Consider the following 18,052-nt stretch of genomic DNA (forward strand, 5'->3'; position numbering starts at 1 on the left):
AACCACTGGCCCCCTGAGCGGCATTTCAACCATCAGCCCCAGCTCGTGCACAGCCGCCAACCCCACCTGTGTGTGTGTGTGTGTGTGTGTGTGCGTGAGCAAAAGAGAGAGAGACAGAGACAGAGAGATTGAGAGAGTGATGAATGGGGAGTGTGGGGATTTCACTGTTTTAAAGAAGATGAAAGAAATTCCTTAGCGAGATGGGCTGTTGCTTTTCAGTTAAATGCATTTGCACAAGCTCACTGATGGAGAAAATGTTAAAAACTTAAAATGGTGTGTTGCATCATATTCTCAAGTTGCTAAGAAATGTGAATAAATGTGATAATGCAGGAAAACCCAGGCAGCTAATTAGCAGGAACAAAAAAGGCTCAAAAAAAGAAAAGCTTCGTCAAAAGCCTCAATTCAATCAGCTTCACATTTGCAACGGCTCTTTGAAGTTAATGCTTGACAGGCCTGGTGTGCTTCTCACGTCATACTCCTCACAGGAACAAACCTATCTGAAATGAAAATGTGCCGCTTTCATTTGGAATGCAATTTGCTTAAAAGTCCAACTCGGCATGCAAATACAAACAAAAGGATCAGTCGCATCGAAAGTGCATAGAAGGTGAAGCCAGAAGTCAATATTGCACGATCAAAGTGAAATTTGTTTTCCTCACTCCGTTCCTAAACTATGTACAGCTGATTTCGGTGTTTGTTTGTCTTCACTCTTTTTAGTGATTAAACAGCTGAAGTGAATCATGGAGTTTTGAAACTGCAGCACATCCTTGATAAAAGGGTATTTGTCGACCTCTTCTGAAATTAATTGTATGATGTCTCTATTTAGTGTTTCCCGTCCTTGAAAATGTATTTGCAAATCATAATCATACTTGCCCTTCTTTTTGAGCCAAATGGCTTTGGGGGTCCAGGTTTTTTAAATGCAAAATGAATGCATGGTAACAATGCATTTAAATAAGCATATTTATTTACTGGAGTCTGCCATTTGCTGTATCATCCAAGATGCAAACAATTAGATTACGCAACTAAAGTATGTCTGTGGCTTTATACATTTTTTTTCGGATCTGTGTCCGAGAACGGCCATGCTTGCAATTTTAATAATCAACCAGTGATCACGAATACACAAAACATTGTTTCCAGAGAGCAGAAGTGTGGTGTAAAAAACGATTTAATAGTACTGAGTGAGTCCTATGATACTGAAATTAAGAAACATTGAGAAAAGAAGTTTGTCTTTTAAAGTATTTATTCTCTGCGCAGAGAAGGTTCAATCGTCATACAGAATGCAATGTGGTCTGAGGGAGGAAGAACCCAGAGTGTTGGTTGTGTACGACTTATAAAGGCCATGAGCACATGGTGGGGTAGGAGGAGTTCATCACTAGGACATCTGGACAACAGTGACCACTCATTGGTCAACCATTGAATGGTTAACCACTGAATGGTCCACTGATTGCATCCCCATTCAGCCCTTTATTTAAGCTGACAACATCATGCCCCTGATTAAGACACACACACAATGGACCCTCACTGACCATGTCTGACATTCATTAACCTTACCAAAACAAAAAGGGCCAAAACACTGAGTGATCAGACAAACAGATGCAGTAGAAAAGTCATAGTGGAAATTTGCCATCACAGAAGTGCCATGCCAGCATGCGTGGATGGCGTCTTGACCACTGTGTTATCTGATTTAAGCTGAACATGTCAGATGAAGAAGTAACCTGATAGAATTCATTTTGATGTGTTGATCAATAATGGTTTAACATTCAGATCAGTCCTCAGCATTTAAGGAGAACAGTTACGACTAATATTGTTTTTTAAACAGAGCTAACTTTATTGTGGGGTAACATACATGAGTTATCTGTACACCTGACACTGTGAAGCCTTCTGTATTTAACCCACAGAAATGATTTAACCCCGTTTAGCCTGAAGCGGAGCTGTCCAGGCCCCTGTGGTGCTGATTAGGTTACCGTTCAAACGCAGCATCATGTTTTCCTTTCCCTCCACATCCAACTACGTGGGACTACTTGTCACGAGAAATCAGCCTTTCGTTTTCTGACGAACTGTCATAAATGAACCTGTTGTCACCAACAAAATAATGTTTAGTTAATTCGAGATCACAAAATAATGTAATTGTGATCTCGAGATAACGGCATCAAAGATTTGCAAGTACGGCCGCTCTCGGCTTCCGTAGATTCTGCAAGATTTATATTTATAATATGAATAAAGATTATGATTGCTGATGCAATTAATCTTAAATTAACTATTTGACTACTTTATATGCTGTTCGGTAGTTTAATCTATAACAATAGCCTAAAATGTTTTTTTTAAAGGTTAACATATATCTACGGTAAATAAACTCTTTTTTAAAAACATCGTAATTTCACCATGTGTTAGACGAATGTGGCTGCAATGTTACCTCGTAACAGCTGAGGCAAAGCAAATGCTGGGGACCTTTCTGTGAATTATGCAGTTACTACTTGTAACTACTGTTACTACTGTGGTGGTTGATTTTCTTTGACAAGACTGGTCACAGATGAGGTTGGAGTCGAAGATCAATTTGCTGGACTGCTGAATTCCTTCAGCTTTTCTGAAGGAACCGTAAAACCTTTATACCCTCTTGTTACAAAAAAAGTGGGGGGAGTGGAACATACAGGAGTGTCAAGTTTATGCCCATACGTGTATGTTAGCCAGATTATATTTAGGTCCGAGTCTGGCGTCACTTATTTAAGAAATACCGAGAACAGGGATGTCAGACATAAGTCTGTATATGGAGATGGTCAAAACACAGGCATGTAACACAGACATGTAAGACATTCAAGAAAGAGCTGACTTCACTGGTTCAGTCACTTACACCTGTTCAAGTCTGTCCAGTTACAGAGTTATTTAGTGTGTAATTCTACAATAAAGAGGAAATATATACTAATAAATAGCTGAACTATTACATACAATGTTATCAATCCTAACATGCATATACAGGAGATATAAAATATCTCCACACTACTTGTGCTCCGGTTGCCTCCCATAACTCAAAGACGCGCATGTTAGGTGAACTGGCGGCTGTGAATTGTCCATAGATGTGAATGTTTGTCTGTGCAGGACATCCCTGCTAATGTGGTGACCTGCACAGGACTAAAAGGTTGTGACTATGATCTGGTCATGGTCTATGATCCATAAAGCTACAACATGCATGCTTTTATTGCCATTTAACTAAATGCAAGGAGATTCTGTCTGTCCTTCAATTTTCTGTACTGTTCATCCGTTCATCGACTTCATACTGGGTGTATTGCTGAGGATCCAAGGAAGTGTGATGTGGAGAGCACTTTTAGTTACATTTTTGGTTAATACATAACATTGATAGTATTTTGAATGTGCATAAGGTCCCATATCTGAGCGGCTGATTATCGTTGCATGAAAATGATTGAAGATTTCCGTCAAGGTCTTGAATGAATCAATAAGTCTAATATACAATATGATATGGATGCTTCCCCCCCATGGCCGGTTCTGTCTGGATTAGGTTAGTTATGGCAGCCATATTCATGCTCAAACACGGTTTATCCCGCATGTGAGGGTACATCGCATATGCTGCATTGATTATGAGGGCATTTTTATCTCCTCCTCTCTAGCGCTGCTATGCCTTACTAATGCGTCCTGATGAGGCTTGGTAAATGCAGTAAGGAAGTGTAACCTCAAAATAGATCTCACAGCAGCTCGGCAGCTTTTCATCTAGTTGAAAGGACAAGGAAAAAAAGGGGGGGGAGGGGGCAGAATAAGTTTAAAAGAGGAGGAGTGATTTATTTATTTACTTCATTAGTCATGTTGTTGAAGCCTGTGACAGGTAGCAAATGAGGGATCGAGCAGAGTATTGACAGCACGCATACATAAGAGTCCCACCAGGACACTTCAGGAGCAAACACAAGAAATATGTCAAGACAGAAAAGAGGCTGCAGCCCCAGATACACATGATTCATCGCGATCGCTTACGCATGTAATACCGTCTGAGCGCTACCCATCTCTTGCAACTATAAGTAACAGCTAAGTCATAAATAAAAAAAGTGATGCACTGATGAATTATTAACTAAAGATTTCTGTCTTCATGTCGCTGTTGACATCACGTCTGTTATTGCCCCAAACCCTCTAATCTCGTGAAATTTTGTGTTTGTGTGTGTTTATTTGTTATCTGCCTCCCACTGGTTTTAACTGTACCCTGATTCAGGCGGCATGCGGGGAGCAGCACTTATTATTTTCTACTTACCGTGGGGTTATACTGTGTCAGATCCAACTAATGGATGTCTTGTTTGATTTAATACAAGATAGCACTCCCAGGCAAAGTCCACACGACTGCACTGTGCAATTCTTGTTTCCTGACCACTGGCAGCCTCTTGAGAAAGGCGTTATTGATGTACGATAAGCTCTGCGTGCGATTGGCCGCTGTGCAATATAAGACACCTACGAGGCTGGAGATAGAATTGTGTTTGATTGATTTTGCTTTGTCTGCTGTACCTTTGTCATAAAGAAACCCGAGAGAGAAGCATTGATCAAACAGGAAAACCTGACGCATCGAAACATCAGCTGTCTCTCCAACACTATTTGTCTATTTTGAAAAACCCATTGAGTTAAGTTCATCTGCAGAATGTATTACTGCTATATTTTTGTAATTTTAATGAATACCTGTTACCATCTGTTTTAATAAAGGTTTTTAAAGTAGTTTATTAAATAGGTTTAAAGCTGTGCTAATCAATATGTTTATAATATGTATTTATAGTTTTTTTTTTAATATGGCAAAGTATATAGCATGAACTAATGCCACATTACGAGTTCTGTAGGTAAGGAGTTCTGTTGATCGTTGTTTATTGAGTCACTGTACCCATTCAAGAAACCCATTGACTTTGAGATGAGGGAACCGGAAGTGATAAAATGCCGACTCATTCCCGTACCACTCTATTATGTACTTTCAGCACCTTAGCATCTCTGCTTGCGGCCAACTGTCTGGTAACTTACTCTTAATTTTTCTCAATGAGTGCAATGATTTATTGATCATTTAAATTCGTAGCGATTACATATTTTATTTGACAATTGTTAAAATAAATTGAACAATACATTTAAAAAAAATGTTCTACAGTTGGGTGTCAGCTTAATCAAATTCCAATCCTAAGGAATAGAATTAACACATTTACAGTTTCTAAATATGGACCACAGATGATGGGTGTGTTTGAAAATCCAACAGGAATCTTGTGTTAAAACTCTAAACACATCAGTTGTGTAAAGAATAACAACATTTCTGGTCCTTATATAGTCACATTAACATGTTGGCAATTGACACGTTTTGTGCTCATATTAACATCTGTTTAAAAAGTGTACTCCACTATATTTTACATAGCAACTCGTTGTTAGCTTTCTATGTTAATGCTCTGAATTTAAAACTTGGCACCTTTAAGTATAAGACATGGAAAAGGTTTTCAGAGATGTCCGGCTTCAACTACTTTGCAACACATACAGGAAGCAGAGAGCATTGTTCTGCACAATGTCCCTCTTACTGACATTTCAAGACACCTTGGCCAATGGTGAGGTGTGATACACAGTTTGCCACAGTTAATGGTCCAGCTCTCTCTGAAGCCACCAGTAGCTCACATCTATGCTATCACTGTGCGATAGCTGAGAATGCCCCCAAAGTACGCGGTATGCATAACGATAATTCACTTTTTTTATTTATGGTATAAATCTATCCAGCGGATGGGTGACAGCCCATTTCATCTCTGAGCTTCGGATCCATGCAGACATAGCTTGGACAGTAGATGATGATTAAAATGGCTTTTTAGGGAGTTGGCTTTGCGTTGCATGATGTGATTGCATCACTTCAGAGGGAGCGGAGCATTTATGGGGCAGGGGAGAATAGCTTGCAAAGGGATATCACTGCTATTTGTTAAAATCTGTTGAGAGCATGGCCTCTAATTTTAGCTTGTAATGTAATTATTTCAGCATAGCCTTCTCTTCAGGTCCCCCGAGACTGAAAAGGCAGGTTAATGTTCCCTCTCAGGCATTCTCATGTGAAGCAGAAGGACTGGCTGACAGGGAAACTAAGTTTAGCCATTATACATTTTACAAGGTCTGATTTATATTCAAAGAAGTACAGGTGAGTGCATTTTACAACACATTGTTTTTATGTGCCGAGATCATTGAATTGCAACACAATTCGTGGATACTGGCAGCATACACTCAACAGCTGTTGTAGATACCGCCACAGGGAGATAGTTAAGAGTGGTTTGATAGAACAAATATAAAACAAAGTTATGTTGTTACTAATATTGCAACCTGTTTTACAGTCATTTAACTGCCAGAACAAATCATTCATATACATGTTAAAAGCAAGTGAGAAAAAGATAATATACCAACTTGTCTAATAGTGTTATTGACACAAAAAGAGTGTTGCAGCTCTTGCCGGCCTGAACTGAATGATCTGACAGGCATCTTGATATACAAGAATCCTGAGAGGATAAAGATAGGTGACTAAAGAAAAAAAGAAAGGCTCATTGTAAGGTTTACCATGAACTACTAGAAAATCTTCAGCATGTCCCGTCCAATATGTACCAAGAACAGAGACAAGGATGGACTGTACATCTGCCCCATTCTTTAGTCTTTTGTAATAATCCTTACAATTTACTGAACGATATGTTTTTTTGTGATATTTTTTAAATTTAAGCAGCATTTTATGTGTGAAAAAACAAAAAATTTCACAAAACACAATGACATTTCACAAAACACTGACATTTTGTAAAGCAAAATGACATATCACTTAACACAAAGACATTTCCCATAAGACAAAATAGTGTAGTTCAGAGTGTACAACAAAAATAAGTAGTTGCTTTTGCAGTGTTACTATCTTATTCTTTTTTCAGGTTCTACGGCAAATTCCGCCTAATTGTGCTGTGAGCGTAGATATTTTGCGATATTGTAAATACATTAAATTTTTTTTTTAGAGCCCGATGGCAGGAGCCATGGAGGAGACAGCCAAGAGTCATCTACACCAGTGGTCTCCAGTCACTGGGCCGTGGACCGGCACCAGGCTGCAAAGCATTTGCTACGGGCCACAAGAAAATGTCGAAAAACACACAAAATAAAATAATAAACCTAAATATAACACATGTAGCAATATAGGCTATTTGTGTGGAAATTGAGCGAAAGTAAACTGCCAGAAATACTTAATGGTATCCTTTTTCTTTTTTATAGCCAATCTTTAGTGGTTATTTGCATTTGTATTTTTAGTGACAAAAAAAACTTGGCATTAGTAGTTTTATTTATGCATATAAGCTGCTTAGAGGTACTGTTAAGAAATTACACATGTGATAATTCTCACCAAAAGGTATAATTCATTTGAACACATCATGATAATGTTATAATTTACCTTTTGTCAGTACTGATTTTTACTGAAAGCATTACTTGATCACCTTATAATGTAACTCAACGAGACCTCCGTTAGCTGTTAGCTCTGGTGCTGCTAACGTTATATTACCTATTCCAACATGTTGTAGCAATATCAGGGATTGGCAAATAGAAAGCATTAATGCCGACATCGCATATTTTGACTGAGTATCGGCCGATGACGCTCATCATTGAAACTTGAATTCACACTATGATGGTTTAACTGTGTAGTTAATCTGTGATTCACATGCACAGCGTAGAGTGGGGGATTAGTACATACCAAGGATCAAAAATGGTCCATTACACCTCTACCAAGCTGCGTTATCTGACACATTAGAGTGAGAAGGGGTTGGAAATGTTTCTTTAAATTATCATTGTATTTTCTGATATGCTGTGTTTTGACACTAAGTAAAGTAAAGACCTTATTCAGGTCTTTTTTAATCTATTGTGTCATAGTCTTTTATACTCTAGTGTATGTAATGTGCACTACAAACACTAGAATTAGACAAAAACTATTTGCAGCTCACATAACATACTGTATATCCTTTTTATGATCTGCTCAGAAACTCCTCAGACTACGTTTTACCACGATCCACCCAAAGTCGGTCAGGTTTATGTTTATCCCTTGGCAGCTGTGTGTGAGAAAGCCCTGACTGTCAGTCTGACCCTGGCAAGCTAAACCACAGTAAGTGATAAGCACATGTTTTGACTGGGCAACAAGCAGGCTTCTTTTTGAATTTCATCACAAATTAGGGGTTTTGTGGTTGAAGAAAAATTGTCAATAAACCTCTGAGGCTGAAACAGGTGTACACAGAACTACGTTTTCTTTTGTTTTTCCTAATGGGTAAACAAAACAGATCTTCCTATGAGTAATCAAAATTCTAAAGGATTATTTTATTCACATTAGCTAAGGGATTTGTTGTCTCTCATGCTGTTGGCCCATAATGAGTTTTTGGCCACTTAACAGACCTGAAGTCAAAAGAAAATACATTTTTCTTTGTAGTCCAACTATATTACACTGGTTAATTATCTGTTTAATTAACAACAGAGTGAACAGAGTACGAGGAAAGTTTTAATTGAAATAAATGTCAAGTTCCTGAAATGTAGCTTGATTTTTGACCTCAAGACGATGCGTTGATGAGGTTTTCTCAGTCTCTCAGGACAAAAACATTAGCAAATAGATATGTATTTTTTTTCTGAGTAGATCGCTGCAAGCACAACATAAACAGTGATAGTGTGTTTGTGTCAGTGTGTGTTTGTGGGTGGGTGTGTGAACTTGTTTTTGTCAGTGATTCGACTACAAAGCTTACTGACTCTGCTTTCGAAAGAACAATCTCTTCAAAGTGAGACTGTTGTGTCAAATTTACAGACTTCATGAGTGCCTTTGTTATGCCTGAATTTCAATCTCCAAGTTATATTTTTGCCCTATAACCACAATCAGATACTAATAACTTGGGATATAAGGACTTTAATTACAGAGCAAATTCTTTACTCCTATTTCTGTATGAAGTCATTGTGTGAATTGGAAATCCCCTTAGGCTCCTTAGGCTTTGACATTAGCCTAGTATGTAAATCCATTTTAATCAAGTTCCAGTTGACTTTTCCTTTAATGTGTGCATGCAATTTAACCTATTCATGCTGAGAGAGATATGTATTATCATCCTCTCTTTAACTAGGTCTGGATGCTTTCACAAAATGTGCACATGGTGAAAGGATTTAGAGCAGTGATACTACCGCAAAGTCCATGTAGCATGAGAAAAGATTGTTGAGTGGATAAACTATATCAAAAAATAACAAAAAATGTTAGATTTGGTCCAAAAAATGTATAAAGTATAGTATAGTAATATAGTATAGGAGGAAAATAGCCATCAAAACAGAACCATCCAAAATGGTGTGATTCTGTGTCAGAATGACTGCCACCAGACTGGGTACTTTGCAACACCATCTAAATAGGTAGCTAGAATTAGATAACCGTAACTAGCTAAAACTTAACGGATAACCGTAACTAGCTAAAACTTAACGGATAACCGTAGCTAGCTTAAAGTAACGGATAAACGGTACTAGCTAAAAGTAACAGATTAAACGTAACAAGTTAAAACTTAACGGATAACCGTAACTAGCTTAAAGTAATGGATGAACGTAATTAGCTTAAAGTAATGGATAAACAGCTCATGGAAAAACAGTTTAAATAGATAACTATAGATAATGGATAAGTAAAGGTTAACTCCAAGTTGTAGAACCAACTTAAACTTTTGACTGTTAAAGTGCAAGCCAGTGATTAAAAAAAACAAAAATGTTGTACTTAATTGAACCATGTTGATAACTGTTCTTCATAACTTTTCAGCAAAATTGTTTCAGCTCTGCATGCACGCCTGCCTGTCTAACTGGCCGGCTGGTGTTGATTCTGGCTATAGGCATACTATAATATATTATAGAGCGATACTAAAGGCTACAGATGGAACATAGGGATGCACTTTTTGACACCATGGGATATAAAAATAAGGCAATGACATCACAACTGACAGTCTAGCATGCTTTAAAAAATAATCAATTAAATAGGAATAAGTAGCAAGAGATTGCTGATATCGACCAATATACACACACCGTATTTTGTACATTTTTATGAACATATTTTGACAAGTGGTGTTTATCTGATGTTTGGGAACCAAATAAGCAGCTTTTCTTTTTCAAGGACAGATTTGTAAACTTGATCTAACTCACTATCTTTTGTGTGTGGGTTTGAATAACTTGTCCAATAAGCCCTTGCAAAAAGCTTATCAATAATGCTCTATCACAATACGGTGGCTGCATTAATATTACTGTGACAGTCGATAGCAATGATGATTAAACTTAATGATGTTTGATTTTCCTTGTTCTCACTTGCATAACTTAAATGTTAATTGCACAGAAGAAAGAAAATCCAATTAACGTGTGCTTATCCATCAATGCAATTTAATATTGTACTGCCCTGCCTTGTGACATGGAGATCAACTTTTTTTTATACATCAAGAAGTCTAACACTTAATATCATAGGTTTTCTTTATCCTGATGGAAAATGAAACATCATCCTGTGGAGATGCAATTAAAGTGTCTCATATATTTAACTGAGACTTGAAGTTATGGTGCCCATGGGAACAGCTGTACAAAGCGATAAACAGCAATGTACAGTATGGTGTTGTGTTGTTTCCTTTTGATATCCAAGCAACAGCAGCTTGTATTTCAGCCCCAGGTGACAGCTTTTGTACAACCCTCTGTCAGTGTTTTCAACCGATTCCAAGTTTCAAACGGCAGCCAGTTGTGAAAGACATATATATATATATATATATGTTCCTGAAAGTTTCATGCCAATGAAGTGTCTTTGAATTAGAATGTGCTTACTCACCGGCTCCTAAGAAGTTAAGCTTATGTTGTGTCAGACAATGAAGTGCACCGGGTGGTAACAGAATCCAGAAGGGGAGTTTCACATAAAAGTCAGCAGGCGTTGTAGCTGTGAATCATGCTCAGACCCACACTGCAGGCCTGTATTCAAGTATCTGCTCTCTCACCCACCACCTACAGGACCGTCCTTTGTCAAACGAAAACTTCTACTGACTCATTAAATTAATTATTGATCTGGTGATTAACTCACCATGGAGTGTCATTTTAATTGTTCGCTTCTTTGTTTAACTTAATAAAGGAGCGGCGTATTGAATTTGAACTTTTATGAATGTGGCATGCTATTTGAAAAGTAATAACACAATAAAGCGCATGGAAAGCTCTCGGCTCAAAACAAAAAGCTTAATTACTTGCTTTGCTTAATCACTCGTATTGATTTGTCCCACCAATGTTTTTGGGCTATTTTTAAACTTCTTTTCATTATAGCTTGAGACATGTCTGGCTCCAGCAGAGGATTTCTAATGGAGCTAAGGCACAGCAAGTGTTATCTGAGCCAAACAGGGTATGACAGAATGAAGTGGTCTTAAGCAGGGCTTAATCCAAGTCTTTTGGGGAGAGCTGCAATATAGGACAGAGAATGATGGCTTCGAAGACTGAGCCTTTAGCCCACCAAAACCTACAGACGCCTGGCAACCGGGTGCACTTCTGATAGCGTTGCATGCATGTATGGAATGAGGAAAGGAGTTGTTACTGACTTGTTAGATGAAAAAAATTTGAAGGAAAGGGACAACTCTTTCACTACCTCACAAGCCCACGCTACACATTTAGCAGCTTGCTGATTCTCCACAAGGGGGAGTTGTTTGGTCATTGCCCATCCAGTTTTGATGCTAACCTGCACCACCCGTTGGAAAAGAAAGTAATAGCTGTGACAGTTTAGAACTCCAGATGTGGACATGTTGATGTCATCTCCTAAAGCCTTGGTTCTCAACCATTTTGACTTTTTTTAAGCCACCTGCTACCAAGTTGCTAATATCTATATAAGGGTGATGTTTCCTTCTTAGATAGTTCGTTTAACGGGCCTGGTGGTGGTAGAAACTCTCCTGAATTCCACAAGCAAAGCAACCAAAAGTGTGCTTTTTTTCCCCTCTTTTCTTAACTTGATAATAATCTTGAGACCTTCAGATTTGTCTTGTGACCCCTTAAGGGGTCTCAACCCCACTGTCCTAAGTGGTAAGCAGCTGAATGTTACTGCTGCAGTATTTTCCTTACAGCTGATGTTTGTGTGTCATGTGTTTGGGATTTTACGATAAATGACCCAAAATAAAATACAAAAAATGATGGCCTCTGCATTTCCAATACATATTTTTATTTTCCCTCCAAAGGCATAAAAAAATCAAGGACCCCCACTCATCTTTGAAGTTGCCGGGAGGCCGGACAAATGACATCACGTCATCTACAAGTCAAAGTGTCAGGAGTCTTCTCCTCCAACACATTGTTTCAAGCGAGAAATATTGAGGTCATGATATCGTGGGAAAATCAGCACACAGGAAATTCCATCAAAGCTTTGCTGCGGATTTGACCATGTGACTTTGACTTTCTCTCACTGGAGGACTTTCCGTGCAGAAGGTGGGGGGCCACATAGGCACAGTTTCCCTGAATGGAGTGAGTAATAGTGCTGCCCGATTAGTCTCACAGACAAGCACATTCTTGTCTACTGACATCCCACACATGTGCACAAATGTATGACCAAGCATGCACACACTGAGGGTGCCAAGGCTGTGGACTGTGTGGTACAAGTGATTCAGTGCAATTTCCAGTCTCCAATGCAAATTTTTCTCAAAACTAGAACAAATCTGTCAATTTACTTCAGCTTGTGTGGTTTATTTGGTTTCAAGTATCTTCAAAGTGAGTTTTATTATTTCATATCAATTCTTACATTTTTTAAGATGCATGTCCCACATTCAGACATCTTAACATTTGTTTGCCATACATCTTCTACTATTATACCATTATACACTTAAATTAAAGTGGCAGAGAAAATAACTACTGTACCTTCTCAGTTAGGATATAAAGGTAATCCAAAATTACCCACTAGTCAAGCTCTACTGAGCAGCATCAGCGCAATTATGGTGCTAATTTGCGAGAGTGAAATGCATTTTGGGAGAAACATAATGATGGTTGAGCTACACTTTCCTTAAACGTATTAGACAAAATGTTGATTGTGAATTTGGTTGAAGACATAGGCAACTAAAACCGCTAGTTTAAGTTTAGGGAAATAATGTGTTGATGGCATTAATGTAGATCTAACCTTCATTAATTCAGTTTTTGGCCACTTGAGGACAGCACTACAAGCTGTTAACATTGACATAAGATGTCAATGGTCCAACATTAGCATTACTTTTGAACCATGTTTCTGATAAAGTGGAAAAAAGTAATTCCAATATTCACTCTTCTCTCCTACAGAGCTCTGTTTTGGTCTCCACCAACTCCTGAGGCAAATGCTGTGTCTCTATGCCGCTTTTTTCAGTTGTTTGTTTTTTTTGACGTTTTTTTGCTAAAAGCAGCTGTTGCCAATGAAAAAAAATTTGGTAAGACCAGTGACATTGAACCACACAGTAAAGTTGTGGGTCGTAAAAAACAAAAGTATGAGCTGAAAAGTGCTTAAACTGAAAATGCTGATACTTCTCAGTGGGTTAGTCATAAAAGAGCACCACATCATCATCGGTCCACCTGGCGTGGTTCTTATTGTGGGTCCTCACATATCTTAAGTGGCCAGTTGTGGTACCACAAACCTTCTGGCAGTGTGGTCTTTGATGTGAGGTTCTGGGAGTGGGAAGCGGGAGAGACATTTTTGGTGGGGACTCACGGAGATCGTCTTCATGGATTGAGTGTCACGGAGGGAACTCTGGATGAGGACTCGGACGCAGGTGTTAAGGTTCAACTGACGATCTTTTATTTACAACAAAAGACTCAGGAAAATCCCTGGAAACAAAGCCTCTTTTAGCGAGGCAGGAAAACAAACTCACAAAGCAGAACTAAAAAACTCCGATTTAACTCAAAGAGCAGTAAAGTAAAAACGGCAAAAGCCAAACCAAAAATCACTTCGCAAGGAAGGTATAATGCTACAAATAAAAAAGCTCTGATTCTACTCAAAGAGCTGGATGATCAAAATGGCAAAAGGCAAAACAAGGTCGCTCTTACAGAAGAAACTAGAAACAAGAAACAAGAACGGGATAGACAATACTCAGGCTTGGATTTGCTGATATCATGAGGCGGGTGTGCAAGGCAAAAGGACATGACACACTGGCACAGGACAAGGGGAGACGCAGACTATAAGTACACATGAGGGAAGTGGGGGAGCAGGTGGAGACAATCAGGAATCAGGGAAGACAATCAGACTGGTGACACATGAGGAAGGGCAAGGAACCTGAAACGAGAGGAGAGTTAATTTCCAAAATAAAACAGGAAGTCACAAAACAAACGTGGAGACAGGACAAAAACCCAACTTGACATACAGGTGTGACATTGAGGCTCCAGCATGTAATCTGTTTCTTCATGCGGTTCTGTTTTGGAAAAGGTCTTGCCAGTTAGAGCTGTTATTGTAGAATTAAATATTTATACAAAATACATTTGGCAAAACTGTATGAATTCATACTATCAAACTCTCAGTGAATGTTGCCATTCAAATTAAATTGCTACTTAAGATGGAGGTCATTCACAGCAGACAGCTGCTGTCTGGAACCGTGCTTTAAATCCATTTGAATACAACAGACTGGAGTTTTGTCTCCTTAAGATTTACAATTTCCATTCTACGTGCAACTTGGAAGTAGGTGAAGTTCTTCCAGAAATCCTGGTTCTCCTTCTACAACAGAGCAAGCGGCACCTCAGAATGACACCTCTTATAACGATGACACACTGCTTCTCAAGAAAAGCATTTATCAGGAAGACATTGGCCCATGCAAGATGAAATCGTCATTGTTTACTCAGGGTGGACTTATGTGACGTAATTGACTCATGCAGTTAATAACATCTCCACGTATCACAGTCAGTTATCTTAGTGTCATTTTGAGAGATATATCACTACTTTATCTTTTTACTATTGTATTTCCAAACCTTTATTTGCCAAAGGAAGCATCCTTGCTCAATTTCTTTCTCTGCATCACACTTGTAATGTTCCATACAGTCACTCCTGGGAGCTGACCAGTATGACCACTGTCTTCTGCTGCTGGAAGTTTATGAGCGCCACGAGAGCAGTTGGGGTTTAGGAGGCTGTCTTGATGACACCGCAGCAGCCCTACATGGAGACAAAACAAATATTAACTTTTCCCAGCTAAGTCTCGCTCCAGAAAGAGAGCTTGTCTTGGCAACTGCGGCACCATCTGAGGACAGCACAAAAAAGTTCAGTTTAGGAACAATTTGGATTTGTGAAATCTTTCACTGTCTTTGAAAGCAGTTGGAGTTCCTAAAGTATACAGTAGTTTTACCAGAATTCCGCTGATCTACTGAACAATTAATTGTTCATGTACAAGCTAATCATTAACACTGAATCCCTAAGCGTTAATCACTATATTGTATCATTATTTTCACTGACCAAATTAGTGACTTTGTGCTTTTTTCCTCTACAGTATGTCACTTCGTGGCTTGAAGCCTGATGCAAGACTGCGAAAGCCACAGAAGAGATGATGACGCGTTCACTTTTGTGTAGTTTGGAGGCTTCTGAGATTTGAAGTTTATTCTCACTGCTCACATCTGCCTGGTTTTGTACTGAACTGAATGAATAAAGTTTGAACCAGCAACAAAAGGTGAATTGTCACGTTGAAACAGGAAAGGGCCTTCATCAATCTGTTGCAATAAAAGTTGGAAGCTTTTGTCCGAAATATCATTGCATGTTTACAGGAATAGTTTGGCATTGTGGGAGATGCACTCACTTTTGGCCAACTGCTGGCTAACTTAGCTTAGCACAGCAATTTGAAACCGGGGGAAGCAGATGGCCCGCTGATGGTCCAGAAAGCTCACATAACACATTATAGGTTATCTTGTTTATTTTGTACCAAACCAGACCGAACTGTAAGTATGACAATTCAACTTTTCACTGGGTTATGTTCCAAACTGTTTCATTCTTGGAGTCTCTGCTGGCTGCCTGCAAGCTGGTCCTGGTTGCGATATGAGCAGTGTGCAGTTTATCTCTTCATATGTTTTTTGTGTTACAGCTTGTGGCCTTGAGTCTCTATTATTCCAGTTGACTGTGATTTAACGTCATTGCCTTTGCTTTCATCTTAAAATCAGCTTAGCACATTTTATTGTATGTCACCAAATCACAATATTTTCTTTGAGGTCTTCACAATCTGTTCAGTAGACGACATCCATATTCAGACTCTGACTCGGATCAGGATGAATTCCACCAGAGTGTCTTGCATGACATTCAAAAAGCAATCATTTTTATTCTAGGCGACCCCCCAACTGCGTCTGAAATCTCGCCTTGGCACAGTGGAGCCAACATAGTTTGTTTCTGTGCATTGTGCGGTATTTAACACAGTGTAATGAATGTATTGAAGTTCTGAAAGTACAAGGTGCAGCCATTTCAGCGTGTATGTGCCAGCTTGAAGCTCAATTACAGTATGTGTCACTAGAGGAGTTGAAAAGGGGATTTCAAAACCTCTCCAAAGGCCATAACTCAGGTACGAATTTCCTGAATGGAACGGACAGAGCTCTGAGTCTGGGCTTCAGAAGTAAAAATTCTCATCGCTGCAAGATAAATTGGAGTGAATTAAAGTGTTGTAAAGGGGTCGAAAGATGCAGCCTGGGTTCTCAGCTTGCTACAGCTCATCCGCTCCCAACAGAGAGAGAGAGAGAGAGAGAGAGAGAGAGAGAGAGAGATTGTTTGTGTGCTGAACATAAGGATCATGTTTTCTGCTGAGATCCCATTGCCCACAGTCCTTTTATTAAAGCATTTATGTCATACTCCTTATTTTGGGTAATATGAGAACGTGTCATGAATAATAAAGAAAGAAAAAAATCCTCATTGGTTTTCTTTTAATTCCTCGGTAAAAGTTATGAGTCATGGGGAATATTATTTCCTGAAGTGTATGACCCTCCAGGAAATTACTTGCAATTTCAATTCCGTAGTGCCTGACGACTCTACTGTTATCAGACGGAAGGACGCGCCCACACGCGCACGCTCACAACTTCAGCCCTACAACTTGATGAAGTGTTCCTCTTAACTTTACATTCAGCGCGGACCAGCGCCACATGAACAATAGCATGACTCTCTCCAACAAGTGGTGGATTTTGTGCGCCCTTTCGCTCTCCTTTGTCGCCCGCTTTGGGTCTTGCAGAAGCCACATAGAAGGTAAGATGATTGAAGGAAACAGACGTGTGTGTAGATACACTATTTCAACTGTGTTCAACGTGTTTACAGTTCGTCTGAGCTGTTGCAAGACAGCGCAAGAGAACGTTGTAGTCACGAAAGTCGTGCGTAAAGTGGAGCTGAGTCTAAAGTGTGTTTACACGTTGTGTAGTATGTCCTGGCTTCGCTTCATTCTTGTTTGGGCTTTGCATTTAGTGTGTTTTCTTGTAGTACGTGTTGTCCTCGATATAATGTTGCTTTAATATGTATTGTTTATATGATGTTTGCCTTTCAAAATTGAAGCGCAATCTCGATTTCAAACGGAATATGTGTGCCTCAAAATGACTCGTTAAACTGGCTAACGCTTGTAAAATAACATCTGATCGACTGTGCCAGCGTTGTGGTCAACCTTACACACACACACACACACACACACACACACACACACACACACACACACACACGTTCCACAATCTCTGCTTTGACTGAAATCCTGCTGCGTATCGACACCGCCGTTGACGCACCCCTGCGTTTGTTTTGGTCTGTTGGAGGCCTTTCTAAGTCCTTACTAGCGAGGGGAGAGATGTGGCGTCAGGCTAGGCCAAAGTCCACACCGACAGCGGTTCTCACACCGGCCACGACCCACACCTGAACCACCTGGCACCTCCTCACGTCCTGTCATGTCGCAACAGCCTTCCAGGCGGTAATGAGGCTGTTGGGATTGGATGTCAGACACCCAACAAGCTGAGAAAGGTCTGAGCGGAGGCAGGTCTGATCCAAAGTGGAAGGGAAAGTGCACTCCTCCATCCCTGAGAGCAAATGTTGAGCTGGCCTGGCTTCACTAATTAATGCCATGCAGTTTACAGAAAAGTCCAGAAAGGTCATTCCAGCTGCGGTAGGTCAAACATGTCCGTCTGCAGT

At 39.5% G+C, this 18,052-nt stretch overlaps 1 protein-coding gene across 1 annotated transcript in view; it reads left to right on the forward strand.

Moving 5' to 3' along the window:
* Positions 1-16,949: 16,949 nt before the first annotated feature.
* tfpia (tissue factor pathway inhibitor a) overlaps positions 16,950-18,052 on the forward strand; it is a 35,957-nt gene continuing 34,854 nt past the window's right edge. Inside the window, exon 1 of the mRNA XM_068705141.1 lies at positions 16,950-17,134. Within this exon, the coding sequence (XP_068561242.1) occupies positions 17,035-17,134 (100 nt within the window). The 5' untranslated portion in view covers positions 16,950-17,034. The remainder of the gene's footprint in view (positions 17,135-18,052) is intronic.

This window comes from Cebidichthys violaceus, unplaced genomic scaffold (genome assembly GCF_023349555.1).
Source record: "Cebidichthys violaceus isolate CVI_PGR_0920_01 unplaced genomic scaffold, fCebVio1.0.p SCAF_11, whole genome shotgun sequence".
Lineage (NCBI taxonomy): Eukaryota > Metazoa > Chordata > Actinopteri > Perciformes > Stichaeidae > Cebidichthys > Cebidichthys violaceus.